This window comes from Petromyzon marinus, chromosome 42 (genome assembly GCF_048934315.1).
Source record: "Petromyzon marinus isolate PM22_M1 ecotype Great Lakes invasive population chromosome 42, UKy_Petmar_22M1.pri1.0, whole genome shotgun sequence".
Lineage (NCBI taxonomy): Eukaryota > Metazoa > Chordata > Hyperoartia > Petromyzontiformes > Petromyzontidae > Petromyzon > Petromyzon marinus.
The window spans coordinates 9,963,369-9,983,571 of NC_133708.1; the positions used below are offsets into that span (position 1 = coordinate 9,963,369).

Here is a 20,203-nt window from a genome sequence, read left to right on the forward strand (position 1 = left end):
TTGTCGTCGGAGAGATCTTTTTCAATTGAATTTGCGAATGCGTGCAGAAAAAATAAAAAAACTTGAGTACGCGTTTAAAATGCATTCCTCGTGGAATCATCGCAAGGCAAAGCCTGTGGGAAGAGTGGTATGCTTAAGGTTGTAAGCCGTTCACTTTGTATTATAAAGGCGCTGAAAATACATTTCGAATGACACTCCAAACACGTGGGGAATTGAGCCAGGAAATGTTACAGCGCAGCTCCTTTCCAGTGTTAAAAACCTCATCCCAAAAGATTTATCACATCATAAATAACCAAAAAAATGGTATATCTTTGCAATTTTTTTTACCTTGTTGGATTTAAAAATATCTTCGAGGATTGCATGAAACTCGAAGCTCAGAGGATTCCATTGTAATGCTCGCCCATGAAACGTTTCACTTTCGGCTGTAGAATGTGGGGATAATTGTTTGTCACTGTGGTGTGTGTACATCAGATGCGCTGCGTGCCGTTATTGTACGTGGAGCAAGTGGCTCGCAATCTGGAAGCTTTGCGAGTTCAAAACCTCGGTTGGGGTTTGAGTCAGCCCATCATCCCCCCTAGGGGTCTATAAAGTGAATACCCCATTGTGGGGAAATCATCAGTGGTTGCCCTATGAATAGACTCGACCCCGCCAATGTTAACGTGGAATTGTCACCATCGACTCGGCGTTGTAAACGGGCATGAGAGCACTGCCTCAACGCTCGTTTGGGCAGCAAATCACGACGATGATTTTAAATTAATTGTTTGCACTCACTAGACCATATCTCTGCACTGAGGTTTTAATAATCCATCTGGTTTTTTATTATTTTTTATTGATATCGTCAACCGAGCAAACGTAGACAAATGGAACCAGGGTGCAATGGAGGTCACCGCGTCCGATACAGCCGAATGAATCTCGTGAAGAACCTCGTCGTGAACTGAGGCCAGAATGAGAAGCGGTGGAGAGAAGGAACGGGGAACGATGAGAAGACTTAGGATGCCAAATCTCCTGCTTAAACCCTCGGCGACACAACGTTTGTCTTGTCGGCCGTACTGTCTCGTGATATTTTCTCACAGCTCACGCCAGGTGCAAACGATTTTTCGTAAATGCAAATTATTAAAACAAATCCCGAGCGTGATTCCTCGCCGCTGACACTTACGCGCTGTGCGCGATAACTCGGCACATATTCATCAGGGCAGAGGTAGCACAGGGCACCATAGGTTGTGCTCCTAACAATGTAGACGTGATGTCACGAATCTGTTGACCTTTTCCTTGGCGACACTCCTAATGGCTTTACAAGCGGCGGCCTTGTAAGCGCCTGCTTCCTTGCTCGGCGGTAGTGAATGCAGATCTCAGCTGGGAATATGTACCAACTGCATATCATCACTGGAATACTGATGAGGCGTAAATTATTTAGCGCGTCATCCCTGCACGCAAGCGTGCGTCAGTGTGAGGATCGAGAGCTGATGGAGAATATGCACAGTGGAGTTTAATTTGAATGTCTAATAAAAAATAATAATCTAAAAACTATGTTTTATTTTACCAGGTAAGGCCCGCTGAGCTAGAAGCGACCTGGCCACAAATGATAGCCCAATTAAGTGGCTTATCATGTGGACATTTAAAGCAGCCAAATACTCTAAAAGCATGTTGATTCTAATTGTGGAGAGAAAAAAAACCAGGAGAACCTGGAGAAAAATCCTCACGACCCCGGGGAGAGAGACATACAATAGGCGTCAGGGTCGGGATCGCACCCACGACCTCTTGCACACCAGGCGAGCTAGTTAACATTTCGCCACCGTGGCCAAACGCCCACACAAGAGGACATTTGTATCCTATGACCATTTGTTATTTTGCTTCTGTTCGTTGAGGATGCGGATCACTCTCTCAGATATTAATATGAACGTAATTAGCTAGCGGTGTAACGGTTCGCACACCAGACTTGTACTCCGGAGGTCACCGGTTCGATCTGCTGGTGTGGCAGCTGAAACTAAGGGGCAGATTTATTTAACGATCCCCTCCCTCCCTCGCCTCTGTCCACCCAGTAATAATAAATTGGTACACCACATTCAGGCCAAATGGCAGGTTATATGCGTTGGGGTAAAGTGTGGGAAAGAAAGACGTCTGGCCAACGTGGAAGAGTAGCCCAACACAGCCACTCGAGGTGCTCTCTTGGACAACAACTTCCAATCGAGTTCTTTCCACCAGCAGTGGAGTGAGCAAGCAAACGAAACACATCCTCCCTGGATGGGGCAAAATGCATACAGTCGTAAATAAGGATAGATTTTTTTTTTTGGTAACAGCACTCGTGCACAAATGACCGCTACAACATAAGTGGGTGCAAGGTGAATAAACATGCCCTGGCTCCCAAGCTCTCCCCTTCCGTGGAAACACCCCCCCCCCTCCCCCCCCCCGGGGGGAGATGCAAAACTATTTGCATGCCCCGTTACAATGACAGACTTTTATAAATCAATAAACACCACCCAGGTTGCACGTGTTTCATTCGCCTACCTAACGTCCGTGGTTTCCCACCAGTGCATTATTGTATTGTGGCTTCTTCTCGAGGGAGCCCTTTGGCTCTCGGGGTGAGACGCACGTGCTCTCGTTTCCTCGGGGTTACAGACCGCGCGATGAATATATAACCATACCTCATTAAGCATTAATGATTCCATTGGAATATGAAGTTCATGCAATGGCCTAGGACCGGGAGCCCTTCCTGCGCTCCTGGCAATTCCCCCTTTGGCCTGACATGTGCCACGGAGCCCTGGAATGTGCCCTTGAAACGGGCCCCCTCCCGCTACACACACACGTGAATACGCGGCTTACAAGGCACCCAATTATTGCGCCCTTCGGGTCATTATTTCGAACACCTCCCCCACCCCCACCCCCCCCCCCAGAGGTGTCCTCTACATACGGGGCTTGCTGTACTGCACTTGCTCGCTGTGCCGACCAATACATCAACCGGCAGTAGGGGCACCCGAGGGCGCGGCGACTCGCCAGCATTAGACAATGCGGCCAATGTAAATGAATGTGCTCTCGCCGAGTGTAAGATAGGTGACCTTTAATTTATAACCAGGTAAGAGTCCGTTGAGACTCGGGGGTCTCGTTTTCAAACGTGCAAGCCTCTGCGATTGCCTTTGGCGGAAGGACCTCCACTCAAGGTGGCACTAGAGAACCCGCCTCGAGAGGCTGCTTTTGGCCTACTCTTCCATGCTTGCCAGAATTCTTGTAAAAAAAAAAGAACTGTTTAGACAAACATGGCTCCGTAATGTGCCCGTGCACGTTGTTGTCGGGTTGACAGAGATGAGGGAGTTTAAGAACGTTGCACCATCGTTGCAATTGCTGTGCCTGGGAGAGGAAACCGGTAACCTCTGGAATGTGTCACCAATTACATCACAGCAGCAATGCCTTTTTACCACAAATGCGTTTTTTTGTTTCTAAAGGTGGCTGCGTATTCTTGAAATTGGTCAGACATTCCACAATGCAGGGCCCTTTATTCTAGATTTGAAGTTTTCGTGACTGCAAGGATCCATACTCGTTGGTTCTTTCGGTAAAGTCACGTAGGTAAACATAAATAAATAAAATAAATAGAATAAAATAATGCAGGGCCCTCCTGAGACAATGTTGAGCCTCAGTGAGGCTTTCCCACGTGGATGCATTTATGAATGGCCATGTCGAACCGGCACAAAAATATGTATTTATATTTATTCATACTCCGTGATGACCACTTACAAATAACGATCCTCTCTCTTTTGTTTTAGCTTTTCCGAAAGTGTTTTGTGGAAAATAACTTTCTGCATTACGGGCACGATTGTGTGCGCATTAGCATCATCAGCTTCGTCATCTTGTTTTCTCGGTAGTTTCATTTGCAAGCATCAGCATCATTTGTAATGGAAATTGGAGATGGTGCGTTAGCGATGAACACGTTTTCTGAATGTGTGCACACAAGGGGCCAGTCGTGTTTGTATTATTGCGCGTTACACTGAGTTGGTCAGCAACTCCACATGGTGAGCAGAGCACACGAGCTGTGGAACAACTGCTGCACCACACTTCCTTTTAAACAATGAAAATATACAGCAACATAAAGCTGTCAACTCTACAGTGCAAAGATATAACACCACACTCTTTAATCGGGATTGCATTAATAAGTGACCGCTGCCTGCTGTATATTATATTCGTGTGAAATGCATTTTAATTCTTATTGCCGGGACATTAACCCCCCTCGCATGTAATTATGAATCTAATTTTGTCATGAACATCTATAAAGCAACATAAAAGCCAACGTTAATCAGTGGACACTGCCAAATGCTATGCGAATTTTATGTCACTGTAGCAATGATGGCAACCAAACTCTGAATTGAGATTTCATTTGAAAGCAACATTATGAAACATTTTACCTTTATTGACAGCATTTGGAAATATAAGATTACATACCTTCTGCTGAGTGCATGTGGTTTTTATGTTATTTTCACGGGATGTCCTCTGGCTCCTACATTACTAAAAATATTTTTAACCACATAGTTCGAGAAGCTTTCCATGGCTGTACCGGATAAATTTCCAGATTGTACATATACAATGGGATGCTGATCGATGCCCAGGTGCAGTCAAGGGATGGCACGCTATTGATCAACCATGTTATGCATGCTGGTTATCAGGTAATTGCTGTTGATTCTAAATAAGTAGTTGGAGACTCTACTGTCGAAGCTGGAGCATGCCACTAAGATGTGATGCCTTACCATCAGCCTTACCATCAGCTCAGTATAATCTAATTATGTATCCCCTAAACGCCCCATGAGTGATGGGGCAGCTGTGGAGCAGTTGGAGGAGTTTCCATACCTGGGCAGTGTGCCTATGACCAGTTCCAGTTTGGCAGCAGAGGTCTCACTCTGAATCAGTCGAGCAGCATTATGTTTTCATCATCTGTATAACGCCATGTGGAAGGTGCCTTGCCCATTACTCCATATAAAGCTTTGGGCTTTCTTGACCACAATTATGCTTGTGAAATGTGCAGCCCTTGATCCATCTTGGGTTTAAACAGACTGCCTTTTATGAGGAGTACATACCCTTGAAAGTTGTGGACACAGTCCAATCGATGAGCTCCTCCTGCGGGAGAGGTTGTGTTGGCTGGGTCATGTAGCCCATGTGCCCGCCCAGCCACCACATGCCCAAGCAGCTTTAATTTGGTTGGCATTGGCTAGAGAGGAGATGGGTTGTTGCGGTACAGGATTACGTGGAGCTGAGTGAATTTGCCAAGGACTGACATCAGTGGTGCCAAGCTCGACCTCCGGAGGAGGCTTATTAAGGATGATACTAGGCAGTTGGAGGAAGTCACGCTTCACCAACAGAGGGCAGAGGAGTGGCGCTCACAACAACGAGTAGAATGTTGGCACAGTGAGGAGGGTAGGTGGTGTCCGTCATGTTCGGAAGTTAACCCATAATACCTGGGGTTGTCCCTTGACCTTCGCTTAGCGAGCATTGGACACTTCACGTGGCGTCAATGTGCACCTAGCCTGGCACAAATTCTAAGGTGACATCACCGCCACTTAATGGTGAATGGCGGCTGCTGCTGTTTAAAGGCCTGAAATATCAAGTGGCCAACAACAAACAGCACGATTAAAGTTGTACACTAAAAATGCGAGTTAGCATGAGCGTTAACCAATTGATGTTCTTGCAAGGCTGAGACAGCATTATAAATCATCCATGCAATTAATGTGTTATAGTTTTAAATACCAGGCGGGCTTTTGCAACATTTATACAATATTGTCACTTGGTAAGGTACACTGCATATCCAGAGTACAATAATGACAGTGCGAACACTTTATATTTTTTCAGGTTATAAAAAATAAATACATTATTCACTTCTCGGACAAAAGGAGAGGCCAATACTAATTCAATTAAAGTGTCATGGACTTTTTAAAGATTACCATTGTTTGAACTCGGTAATCTACCAAAGCCTTTGTTCTCAAAAGCTCCATTGGTTCAAAGCGGGTCCTCGAGAATAATCTCCTGTACTCTGACCAATCTTGACCTGAACTTAATTAAACCAATAGTAGGTTCAATCAACTTTCTCACATTCACTCTCACAGCTGCTCTTTTTATCGAGTGGCTGGAAGCGTCAGTGGTGTCGCCAGTTAAGTGAAGGAAGACGTTCCTTACATGCCTAGAAGGAGATTGTATCACCTACACGTACAGCCTATTTTTCAGCCGAATGTTGGATGGGGGCTTACCCACACCATGTGGGTTGCGGAGGTTATTTGAACATACTTCACCATGCTGGTCAGTGCGGGTTGGTGAAGGTGGAGGAAGCGGAGAACTACAGTAGATGTTGCTGCACTGTCCTCTATTGCCCACAACGCCGACTGCACCTGTTCTATGCATGGTGGTCACCATTCAAGAACTATCCAGGCTCAGCCTTGCTTTGAGCTTCTAAAGTCTGTTTTGTCACCTTCGTCCCTACAACTTGCTGTACTCTCGATTGTCTAAATTCTCAGTCTCTCAACTTCGGACGTTACCGATTGGTTCATTTTGTCCCCTCACTCTCTCACTCGTAACATGTAATGCGTCTCCCTATTTCTGAAGCCGATTCTCCAGGGCTCCCCATTTAACTGTGGATAGCAATGCCCCCTTTCCATAGCAATGCCACCTGTCCATAGCAATGCCACCTGTCCATAGGAATGGCAGCTGTCCATAGAAATGCCACCTGTTCACAGGAATGCTACCTGACTATTGCAATGCCACCTGCCTATATCAATGCCACCTGCCCATAGCAGTGGCACCTGTCCATAGCAATGGCACCTGTCCATAGCAATGGCACCTGTCCATAGCAATGCCACCTGTCCATAGGAATGCTACCTGTCCACTGGAATGCTACGTGTCCATAGCAGTGCCACCTGTCCATAGCAATGCCACCTGTACATAGCAATGTCATCTGTCCATAGGAATGGCATCTGTCCATAGTAATATCACCTGGCCATAAGAATGGCACCTGTCCATAGGAATTCCACCTGTCCACAGGAGTGCCAGCTGTCCATAGGAATGCCACCTGTCCAAAGGAATTCCACCTGTCCATAGCCATGCCACCTGTCCATAGCAATGCCACCTGTCTACAGCAATGCCACCTGTCCACAGGAGTGCCAGATGTCCATAGGAATGCCACCTGTCCATAGAAATGTCACCTGTCCATAGGAATGCCACCTGTTCGGGTTTGATCTTAACCGTGTCGCCCCCTCCAGCCACCAAATTTAACTAAAAACTAAACTTTACCGAAAGAAGCAAAGAGTATAAACTAAACTGTTTTATTTTACCAGGTAAGGCCCACTGAGCGAATATAGCTCTTTGTTTAGAAGCGACCTGGCCATCACAATTGATAGCTTAACGAAGTGGCTTATCATGTGGAAATTGATAGCAGCCAAATACTATGAACGCACAAAGATTCTAAATATGGGGAGCAAAACCGAAGGACCCAGAGAAAAAATCCACGCAACCACGGGAAAAACATGCAAACTCCAAATATACAGGCCCGAGGGACTGGATCGAACGCACGACCTCCTGCATAACAGGCAAGGTAGTTAACATCTCGTCCCCGTGGCGCCTGAGTCAATGCCTGCGAGGAAAGGCACTGGTTTTCCTACGCTGCTCCAATCCTCTGGAACGGGATTCCCAATGATCTCTGTATTCCACGAACACCTTGAATCTGAAGAGGCGCTGTGTTAAATGAATGCTGATTGACACCAGCAGTGATGGACAATTGTCCTGGCTTTTGGAGAGCTCACTTTGGCTGACTCTGGCGCAACCTATGTGGGTTTGTGTGTATTATATATATAAAAATATATAAATCACTCGGCTGGTGCCAATTCCACATAGCCACCAATCAATGTGGAAGCAAATGGGATTTGAAGCCGCATATTGGGTGGCAAAAGGTTGTGGTTCGAGTCGTGTTAAATGCCCTTGGCAGACCCCAGTGTCAGGGAGACATTTATATAGAGGATATATAAAGAGACATTACAGTATAAATTTACCGAGAAAAGCCTGAGTTTGAAGGCAGTTTTTTTTTTCTCATCGTTGTTTGAGACGTTTGGCCACATTATTGGCATTGCATTAGTGCGACTGGAAAGTAGAGTGTCTGAAGAAAATTCCATGCGTACAAGGGAATAACACCGAAGCTCTCCACATGTAAATTGGGCGCTCATTTAGCATTTGTCTTGAGAACAAGTGAAAGATAAAGTATAGCCGATATCTAACACAACCCAAGAAATATGCTTATAGCAGATTGCTAATATACACACCAATCAAGAGAGCTGTAAACACGAGTGTAAACAATTCCATAGCGTTGTTTGAGATGAGTGATGTCTACCGAAACAAAATCAGTTGTTGCACGTGGTGGTGTTACACAATGCCTGTTGTAGATATAAAAACATATCCAGCGAGTGTAAATGCCGTAATTAGTGTGGCGGAGGAGAAAAAGGATACTGGAGCAATACACTGTATGGAACCGTGCATCGCAGGACAAACCAAATTAAAAAAAACCGATGCGACCTTCGCAAATTCTATTTTGGTCCTTGGAATAAACCACCGTGCAATTCTGCAGGAATCGGAAAGGAGCTTCCGCGGAATCCTTGTAGGAATTTAATTCTGCCGCTGCGTAATTCGTATCCGTAAGGCGTTCGCCGCTGGGGGCTTCTAGCAGGGGGATACGTGCTCCTTATTCCATCACGGCTTAATTACACGGTCGTAAAAATAAAAAAACACGGAACGCGGAGAGGCGTCCTTGCACCCGTTCCGCCCCTTGCGACGACGGTACAGTTGGCTGGTGTCGTCCGCGAAGCCATGGGGGGTGGTGGTGGTGGTGGGGGGTGACTGGGCTCTGGAAACTGCAGCAGGGCTTCACCGCCGAGCCAATAAATAAAGCCCCGCTGTAATTGTGTGGCGATTCCGAGGGGTTGGTGGGGGTTGCGGGTGGGTTGGGGGGGGGGCGCCGTGATTCATGGTGCGGGAAGGTGACACCCAGAAACACTCCTGACATCCCTGTGCAAGCCTCCTCACGGGCCACGAGGCGTCGCTTATTGATAGGTAGCGGAGCTGTCGTTGAGGCCATGGTCAATCCACTGCTGGTCGAAGGGGTGCCCCTCCACCCAAGCCGTCGCTTCGTCAAGGAGCATAAGCCGCCACCACCACGTGGACCCCGGTCGTTCCTCGCAGCAGCAGCAGCAGCGGCTTTTGGCTGAGACATCGAACAGAGACGGTGGTCACCGCATCGCGCGGCGCTTTTAGATGCGCCTTCTGGGGCCGTCTGGAACGCTCTTCCTTCCGATATTAGGACGCAACTGGAGCTGTAGCCACTTTGTTTTAATCTCGATTGGAAACAAATTTCTTAAGAACTGATTTTTGTATTCTTAGTTTTTTCGGTAAAGTCACGTTGAAGGGAAACAACAAAAAACTAAGAATATGAATTACTGCAGTCACGAAAGCTTTAAATCAAAACTGATTTTTGTGTTTGGTTTGCTGTCCTTCCCCCCGCACCTCCAATTAGCACGGTAGGCTACGTGCGGTGCGAAATAATTACAACGTGCATACCTAACGCCTCTCACGATTCTGGTCTTCCTCTCGGACACGTACCCATTGCTTGGCTGCCACTCGGTTACTATGTTTGCCCATAGCCCTTCGTCCCTTCCTGCGACGTGTGACGCCTTCAGCCGGCTGCGTGCGTTCTCAAATCCGTGCTGTCCTCGCCGTCTCGCAGTGGAGGCATTCGGCACGTGCTTCCGCCACTTCTTTTGTTCACAGCCATCTCACTGCTGCCCGAATTAACAATTGCCTTGCGCCCTTGTCCATGCGAATTGATGCGCGGTGTGGAAAGGCCGTCACCCGGCAACACGAGTTGCATTCCCAGCTGCGTCGCGCGCCAGTGGCAGGTGTCATCAGACGCTGCCCTGTGCTTCCCTTAGGTTGACTAGGCCTGAATCGAACACCCGGCGCAGAGTAAGTGAACATCGGCACTAACGGCGACAACGGCGTGCCTTGAAAAGGTGCTGGCTGACGGAAATTGTCCCATCAGACTGTTTGGTCAAATTGTGGATATTTGTACGTGTTTTTGTGCATTGTTTATTTAAAGGGATACAACAACTTAAGCTATTAAATAGAATGCATCGGAGACCTACATGTATAAAAAAAATCTAAATGTTACAGATGATTTGCATTATGAGCAACATTTGAATTATAAATACAGGAAATATTATACTGCAACTTAGTTGTGTCATCGTATGTTTCTGTAGCACTGTAACAGTGGGGATGTTTGAATTTGTAAAATAATGAGCAGATAAAAAAAATCAACATGAGCATAAATGTTTAATTCGCGAAATGATTACCAATATGTAGTATTGCCAAATCTCATGCTTTGCATGGTACTGATGGGGGAAATGAACAGGAATTAAATTATTTAGAAATTATGCTTCTTAAATTGAGACAGTCTTGAAAATCTGCATACTTATTGACAAAGCCTGTTCTTTCATTTGATGAATGATTACAAATTTGGGTTCATTGTTGCTCTGAACATGCTGCTTTGAAAGCTGCAAGTTTGCACTTCTGGGTTTGTGCTGACTTGCACTATTGGTATTAAGTTTCAGAGAATGATTAATGCTTCCACGCAGCGCTCTAAAGTGCAATATTACTTGCAAGCTCACAATTCATTAGGCAGAGCATTCAAACGTAAAAAAAAGAACAAATCAGAATATCCTTCAGTGGCTGACAAATACCATTTCGGTGCGCGCATTTCAACGTCGTTACATTTTAATTTTAATTGTAAACGCGCACACCGCGGACAAATAAATAATATTTCACGGCGGACATCCATTCAAATATTCCCAACGACTACGGCCGCTCGTTTTGAACGCAGCGCTCGAATTTGGGGGGGGGGGTGGGGGGTGGGGGGGGGGCGATCGTCAAAAGGGATGCGACAACGCCGTCACGCGCGACCTCGTTCGTCGTTATCCAGCCGCTCGGAGCCGCGACCCGATTCCCCCATACCCACGGCTCAAAAATTCCGCCGCGAACTGGGACGACGCGATACGTCTTTGCGTTAATGCGCACGAGCCTCGCGGCACGGCCAAACTGGGGGGAATGGCATCAACAGCTCGCCCTCCCCCCCCCCCTTGCTTCTCATTCCGCGGAGAGAGGTGGCTTACGCATTCTAATGGGGGCGGTGGAGGGACTGGCGTCAGCAGCAGCAAGTCTCGCGGAACAGCGCGCAGCGCGCATCTGCACATGGTGGAAGATGTTCAGCAGCAATGCTTCACCCTCATGCCAAGCACTCCCGTTTGAACAAACGCACAGCCACGATCTCGTTTCGCTGACGGGGACGCCCGCTGACGAGTTGTGCGCGCGCGTGAATTGGTCTGATATTTTAGTTTGATTCCTTTGTTCATTTATTTGGGGGGGGTAGGGGGGGAGGGGAGAAATCCGCCTTTGATTGCGCACTATACAAGCTCGTGCTGAACCGATTGTGCATTGGGGTTCGTTTCACAATGTTGGTGCGTGTGAATGATTGCAACATTTGCTTTACACGTCACAGCTGACGACTGTCCAGGCTCAAAACCTTGCTTGGCTTGCGGGATGTGACGTGATTGCGGGTATTTGGGGTCATCGATCATAGGACACGAGGATCATTTGAGGCTTACCTAGGCAGCAAAAGATTGGCTACGTTACGTGTGATGAATAGCCAACGGTAAAAGGATACATACACAGTGCTACACCGTGGTCTCAACCAGCTTCATGGCCCATGTAAGCTTCCGTACAATAATGATATCCTCTTCATGTATACATATATACGTACAACATATCCCATTGTAATATATAGGATTACATTCACCCCTCTCTGACCTTCGCCGCTGATAGGCTCACAGTAATCACAACACCGTTACTCTAACACCAGAAGCAGGAAGACCTTTTTTTTGCAATTCTGGAAAATTGCCTGATGAAGCTGGTTGTAATCACCAGCGAAGCGACGTACTCAAATTGTAAAAGTTGTGGGGTTTTGTCTCCAACACACTGCTGTACTGAGCTAGTAACTAATTGTCGCGTTTAGTTTACGTGACGAACCTGACCAATTGGCTATGTTGGGTGGTGGTGGGTTAACAACACATTTATATTTACGCGCTCTAACCCAAAACAACCTTTATTCTGGGTTATCCATCATGGGATTCCCTTTGCCGGTACCAAAATATGATCATAGGTTTTCCCCATTTTGTCTGGCAACAAAACATGTGCTAAGATGGTAAAACACCAAACTGAAACCTTTTACAAGGAATCATGTCTGCATTCATGTTTGTGGTCAGAATGCAAACAAAAAACATACTCTGATGATATATGCATTGTCGTTGAAACTGATTGGTCTACACCAGGGACTAGGCTGGCCAAAGGGCCTTTTGGTGTCCTTTGGCCTAACACCGTTTGAGACGAGGCTCAAAAGAAAGCTGCCTCTGGTGTGGACCAATCAGTTTCAAAGACAATGCCACATATATTATCAGAGTGTGTGTTTTTGTTTGCATTCTGACCACAAGCATTGTGGTTAATGCAGACGTGATTCCTTGTAAAAGGGTTCAGCATGGTGTTTTAACATCTTAACACAACTGTTTTGTTGCCAGAAAAAAGTGGTAATTAACAAAGGCGATTAACATCTCGCCACCACGGCACCCCTATGCAATCAAAATACGATCAAAATATTCCCCGACAAAATCCAGCGGACAAACGTCCACAGCCAGGGATCTCCATGAACAAATCTTAACCCAGCCCCGGCTTTCCTGGATACAAAGGTAAAGATGCAGCCCTGCAATTTCTTGCTGAGATCCCTGCTGGTGGAAGAGCATCCACGACAGCGAGCTCAAGAGAGTCCCCCCTCTAGGTGGGTCCTGTATTTGGCCTAATCCTTCCTGCTGGCCAGACATCTTGCGATAAACTAACTAAACTATGTTTATTTTACCAGGGCAAGGCCTACCGAGCTATGCTTCCTCTTCTTTCGGAAGCGACCTGGCCCCAAATGATAGCTCAACTCAAGTGGCGTATCGCGGGCAAATGTTTCACAGGCAAATACTCTGAATGCATGTTTCTAAATGTGGAGGGAAAAGCCGAAGGATCCGGAGAAAAAAATCACGCGAACACAGGTAGGACATGTAAACTCCAATTATACAGGCGTCAGGGTCGGGATCGAACCCACAACCTCCTGTATACGAGGTGAGGTAGTTAACATTTCGCCACCATGGCACCCGAAATGGGTTGGGAGTGGCCACATTTTACCCCACAACAAGCCACCAGCTGTGGTGTCGTCGTTTTTATATACTGTTGGATGGACAGAGGCATGAGGATTAAAAAAAAAACGTCTCAATATTTTGAACTGCCATAGCAGGAGATCAAATCAAACAAGCGTACCTCTGGAATGCAAGTCCAGTGTGCTAACCACATGTGTGCGTACGAATATATGAAGCCCCGGGGCAGTTAGTAGTGGGTCTAAAAGCACCCAACCGTTACACTTTCATGGGAAGCTTGCACGAGAGAAATCCGAGCAAAATCTCTCTCCTTAGTAACAGGTGGGTGATCCGTGCTAAGAGAGGGTCACACTCAGGTCACTGTCATTCTCATAGTTTTTTTTGACATAGGGTTTAAGCCCCTGTGAGTCTTGCCATCGTAATGCCGTCAATAGACTGTGCTGTCTGTGCTCCCTGGGCAAGCATTCGAGAAAAAAAAAAACCCTTTCTCTCTCTCAACGCTTAGCCTATTTTAGTCGACTCATTTCAGAATGGAAATCGAAAATATGTATTCATACTGGAGGCATCTTCATACTGGAGGAATCTTCATACTGGAGGAATCTTCATACTAGAGGAATATTCGTACTAGAGAAATATTCATACTGGAGGAATCGGACGAGCTATGAAGCTCTTTTTCACAGATCTCAAGGTGGGTGAGTCCACACGAGCAAACTGGCTACACTCATTTCGGACAATGATCGGTTTTGATTGTCCTGCTCTTGATTGTTGCTTTAAAGTAAAGAATAATACAAAAAAACAAATCGATACATTACATGGGTCAATTACAGTCACACTCTTTTAAAATAATAATATATATCCATTTATGAACCGATTTCTGGATTATGGTATTTCTGAACGCTGTGGTCTTGGGGGATGTTTAACCATGCTGCACTGCCCTGCTAGGGTGGGGTGAGTGAAGCTCAGAGGGCTCGGGAATCGTTCGGATATCTCGCACCTCCGATACGGTGCGTTCAGATATATTGCACCTCCGATACGGTGCAAAATAAGGTTAACGTAAATACCATAAATACAATGAAGACACAGGTCCCCCGTGTAGCCTTACAAGACTGTTGGGGCAAGTGCTGTTAGCGAGCACCTATGAAAGCCGACACAGCACACGAGGGGGTGAGTGGCCAGCACCACGCTCAGTTGCCTTTATCTCTCTCTACTGGCGCTGACCCAACCCAGGGGAGGCCCAGGAACGTTTCAGATAACCGTCACTGATGTTGGCCGTGAGCGGGAATCAAACTCGAGTTACTGCTGTATGTATGCTCCCACAACATACATACACAACGTATACATGCACACATTAACCATGATTGAGAATTGAACTCGGGGCGCCAATGCGCTCGCCGCTGCACGATCTCTCACTCAGCCCAGTTTCATCACTTCGAACTTTTGACCTCGTGCTCAAAGTCTCTTTCTTTGAATGAGAGTTCCCCTATTGTACATGTTCATGATAATTTTGTGATAGGTAGAATCTAGTTTTACGTCGAACTAGGACCGTTATCTAATGGAGAAAGTCCTTGCATATCTGCTGGCAGTTCACTCATCTGGCAGTTTTTTGTTGTTGTTGAATGCAAGAACACACTGGGCTGGTTTTGACAATTCATCGTCTCAATGGCAAGCTTGCTTAAGCCAATGATGCTGAATAAACACACTCCGGGAATGTTCCTGGCTGATGGGTTGTGTAAAAAAAAATGTTTTTACGGAAACAGACAAATATTGGTCGGAGGCATATAATTCGCTTATTTTATTAATTTATTGTACATGAGTTATGTGCATTGGACAGGGCTTCACTTGTGTCATCTAAAATCCCAAGTGGAAGTCTGCTCGGCCAGGCTGAGTGTGTGCATTTTGAATTGTTGAATATATTAATTCACCTGTGTACATACACTTTGAGTCACATGCAAATAACATTGTAATTGAAGTACCCATAAGTAATATTACTGGACGCTATTTTATTTCAGGTTTTAAAAAGATGTGTTAATTGAGAGACGAGATAATATGATAATACAAATCCACTCAAGGACAACAATGTAGAATGTTTCAAATAATGGAATGCATATGTAATTATTAACAATAACGATATTGTTATATAAATTTAAAGATGATGAGTTTGTATATATATAAATTACATATCTGAATTTGGAGCTTACAAATGTACGTGATATTTGTAGTTTCTGGAGCCAATCATGTACATGTTATTTATACTAAAACTGACATATGTGACATGTGGAAACCTGGCTTTCACGCTTCAATGGATTACGATTTTAAAATAACTCAAAATGAAATGGGTAAGTCCAATTATTACATTATTTTCTCACCAACTACACAAAGAATAATTACTACCCCAAAAATACACAGATGGCCACGTCTTCTGTGTATACATGTGATTTTTTTCTTGTGTTTATAATTTCCACGCACAATACACTTTATACCCTGGGCAAGTATAAACCACGCCTGTTTATCATTTAACTGAAGAAGTCCTCTCTGGAGGAATAACCAAGCTGCATCACACACAAGACACTAATTATTTGTATACAAAAAAAGCAAGCAAAGTCTAATTGAAAAATAGCAAAGTCTCCCTTTCATGTTTCACGAAAGAAATGTTTGGAATTTTAAGTAACCCGTGCATCTGCTGGGCACAAATTCCCAACACAGGGCTGATTTTTGTTGCTTGCTCGATTGAATGTCAAAATGACAGTGAAATGAAGAGTGCCATGCTCCATTAACAATTTAGTTAACGGTGTCGAAGGCTGTGCATCACACCGATTGATCCATTATTCCAGCGGACCGTTTATTAATATGCTGCTTTAACCTCTGTCGCAAGAACAACATGATAACGTGCACTGTGCCCACAAATCAATCGATACCGAGGTGTATCGTATCGTTTCTGCCTGCAATAGCCCACGAGCCTCGGGGATATGTCAGTACCACCTGGGTTGGCAAATGCTACTCGTGCCCACCATGGGCAGTGCACTGTTTGTGCTGTAGACATGATTCCTATTTATTGGCATATTCCGTAGATGTTAGTATCACATTGGGTTTTCCCCTCCATTCCCCTCCAAAAACAACTGTGTCTTTCAAACATACTGCAGTTCATTTATTTTATCATGAAAGCTACCACCCAGGGTGCCAAACGTTAGCGTTTGGCACCCTGGGTGGTACTAATACGCTATTTTAGCCAACGCTTGCTGGTGTATAAATGACAAAGGACAATCGTGCATAACCTGCAGTTTTTTTTTCTTTCACGCAGGCTAAATGTGCAGCTTCATTTTGTCTCGACCTACAATTCCAAGTGGCTCGGTCACGGACAGGGAGTGGAAATTATGCCAGTGGCCAATACAGTTTCAGTGTCCGTTCGTGTAATCATTCACATTCCTCCGTATGCTCTCCCGAATCAATCCCAGAGCAACCTGTCCTGTACACGCAGCAGCTGGCTGGCCGGGGTAGTCTTGGCAAAGCTCGCGAGGACAATAGACTGCCATCTCCAATAAGACCACTGGGGAGACATGCGCCTCAATTTCGGAGATCAGCCACAACCCACCTCTCCCAGGTGTGCCTCTCCAAATTGGTCACGCAACTACGGTACGATTCTGGGGGGGGGTCAAACAGATGGTGTTTCCCATAGGAAGATATGTACTGACAGATTAACATAAATGGCTTTCTCCGTAATGCGACAATGCACTTCGAAGCAATGCCTTGCAACGACGGGATGATTTTTTTGCGGCGTGCAGAGGTGCGCGACGCTAATTTTAGATCGCCCCCGCCTCTCCCGAGGAGGGCTGCTTCAATCGAAGCCTCTCAATGTGCCTCCTCCACTTTTCCCACCTCCCCCCCCACCCAACGCTGTGCTTCTGCAAGAGGTTGTCTGCGAGCGATGAACCCATTTCAACCCTGTCGGCTGCCTTGTTTCCAATTCCCTCTATATTTACCACCGACGACATCTGCCGCTCTGGCAACAACAACAAAAAACCGTGAGGAATTGGTGACTTCCATCAACGCATTTGCAATCAGTGGGTCAACGTGTGCGTGTGTCTGCTATAGCCTAAAGTGCAATGTTGCAAATGAAGCCCAGTTGAATTTTAAACGCTTAACAACGGCCAACTGGAGACATGGATCTCCCTGGCAAAAGAAATAATGAGTCTCAGTGGACTCTCACCTGATTAATTAAAGCACGCCAGTTGATTGAACATTTGGCTCAATTTTGAGATAAAAAAATCACTCACATTTTTTGCGAGCTGTTATATATTATGTATGAGATATATATTTTTGGGGATTATTAAAACTGCCAGCTGAGAAGTGAACTGTTGCCCTTTTATAAAAGGACCTGTATCAGTGTCTGTGTCAATTATGTGACCTCAAGTGTTAAATAAAACAATTTAATAAACAAGGAAAGTATCTGGGCATAGATGCACTGCACTTTAATAATAAAAAAATGCAATTTGCTGCTTGTTCACCAACATGTCATTTATTTATATCCCTCCCCCCTCCTCCTTCCCCCATTTAATGGCGTATTTACTTTAAAAAATATACTTAACATTGCTGAAATTTATGGAGGCAGCATGCTGCCTTGGCTAGATTTTATTTTTGGTTGAGCGCTGGGATTATACTTCTTCTATTTGTAGAGATTGCAATGCTGCTATGTGTCTCCTGGTCCCAAATAGTTGTTGATGCTCGTGTAATTATGCAGCGTTTGATAAAGATGGCACATTAAGCGTTGCACCTTCTGATAACCGACGAACAAAATTAAGTGTGCGGCCAAGGCACCTAAAAAAACTCCAAATCAGCAATTTAGACCGTGGCATTAAAGCAGTAAATCGTGAGTGCTGCTGTCCACTGAACGATCAGAGCATCATTTTTACCATCCCTGTGCGAGTCATTGAACAGTATATTGCTGGGCAGGATATTTAATATGCGATTAATTAATGATTTGGTTCGTGGGATGCATGTACTGAGTGTGTAAGTGCTTGTACAGCTTCTACAAGGACATGTTCTACAAGGGGACTACAATTGCTCCGCACAATTCTTTGTTCACAGCTAGAAAATCAATGTAGAAAATAAAATTAATTTTGGGCTTCTGCAGGGAATTTCGAATTTATAGATCCAATTGCAGGCCCCTAAATTGCCTCTGTTTCGTTTGAACTGATTTTTCGAAGAGGAAAACATTACCTCGAGTGATTAACTGTGTATTTTACTCGCGACAACGACCCAATGTCCTAATCGGTGTTTTAATCATGCACTGATGGTAAATTGTTATTTTTGTGCAATCATCCACGAATAAAGACAAACATTGTGTTCATTTTCAAGATTCCTTTTTTTCATTCAGTATTTCTATTTTTCACATTACTATGATATGATTAATGCATTACCCTTGGGCTTATTCTGTATTTTCTTAGATCCCACTACAGTGTGTGTCGATACTGAAGTGTATGATTACATTTATATACAATTATCCTACCTAACATTTACTGAGTGTTTGTTAATTAAAGGACAATTTCCGCTACGTAAAAAAAGTGTTCATTTTACAGATCACCTTGTAAAAGATTAAAGCGTGGGTGTTATATTGCAATTAAACTTCCTTCAAAGCAATTTTTTTTTGTTTTGTAATGCAGAGTGCAACACTATCTCAAAAGCATATCAAGGTCATCGTTGAAAACCAAACCAAATCTGCTGATTGTAAATGAACAACAACAAAACCGATTGCATACAGCCTTTTCATTTCTCCTTGTTTTCAAGTACCGAGTGAGATGCACACATTGCTAAGCAACGACGCTGGATTTTTTTAAATTTTATTATTGAATACGAATCCCTTAGCAACGCGATGCTCATGGGTCATGGAAACATCAGATAATTCCATGGTGACAGAGAATGCATTTTGGAATCCAGCGATTGCTTGAGACGAATGAAAATATACGAAGGCAAGCAAACACGCATTCAGACACGTGATAAACACGGCTGCAAATGTAACAGCCGCATGCCGACAAGAGGAATTCAAAACAAATGTACAGCGTGCATTGCCTTACCTTGCAAACTTCATACAGCAAATTATAGTTTTCATCCTGCTTCTGTGAACCGCAGAGATTGCATCCCATGTTTGGTCTCAGTTGAAGTGTCGCAATTAGAGAGAGACCCTTCGCGCAGGGCTATAGACACGACATTAACAGCAGCAACGAAAATGTATATTTCCACATCTAAGTAAATTGGAATTAAAGATATATTTAAAAAAAAAACCGGGCTAGCAAGATATTTTTTTTCCTTTTCTTTGGGTGCGGGAGGGGGGGGGGGGAGGTAAATAAATAAATAAATAGGGTTGCCTCGTCGCCCGCCGACAACAATGTTCCTGCCGCAGTCAGAGCGGCGCTTTCGGACGCATTCCCGCACACTCGATCGTCAGAAGGGCAAAGCCAGGGCTCAGCAGCAGGTTGCCTTCTTCCAATCGCTGTCCTTCACCATTACCTCCCCCCCCGCCCTCCCCCTTCTCTCGTCCGCCCTGCCGCCTGAGGATGCAGCTGCGTGACTCGCGCACGCACGCGCGCGTGGGAAGGGCACGCGGCACGCACGCGCACGTGGGAAGGGCTCGCGGCACGCACGCGCACGTGGGGAGGGCTCGCGGCACGCACGCGCACGTGGGGAGGGCACGGGGCACGCACACACACACGCGGCACACACACACGGCAAACACACACGCAGCACACACACGCGGCACATACACACACACACACCGCACACACTCACGCGCGCACGTAAGCACGCACGCGCACGTGGGGAGGGCACGTGGCACGCACCCGCCCCAAGATTTCGCGCCGTCAGACGCCGATGCGGGTTTTCATGCCGACGCTTGCTTAAAAAATATATATATAGACTCCGCCTCAAGCATAGCGATGAGGGCCCTCATTGACTATTCATGA

At 45.5% G+C, this 20,203-nt stretch overlaps 1 protein-coding gene across 3 annotated transcripts in view; it reads right to left on the reverse strand.

Moving 5' to 3' along the window:
- Positions 1 to 19,789, reverse strand: part of LOC116951221 (E3 ubiquitin-protein ligase PDZRN3-like) — a 65,460-nt gene extending 45,671 nt beyond the window's left edge. For 2 of the 3 annotated variants that reach the window (XR_012946566.1, XM_032969707.2), the window contains exon 1: positions 19,319 to 19,787. Coding sequence is in view for 2 of the 3 variants with exons in the window: in XM_032969707.2 (XP_032825598.1) it covers positions 19,319 to 19,387 (69 nt within the window). In the remaining variant the exon portion in view is untranslated. Of the gene's footprint in view, positions 1 to 19,318 lie in introns of all 3 variants that reach the window. The other variant, XM_032969708.2, reaches the window with a different exon arrangement.
- Between the last annotated feature and the right edge of the window lie 414 nt (positions 19,790 to 20,203).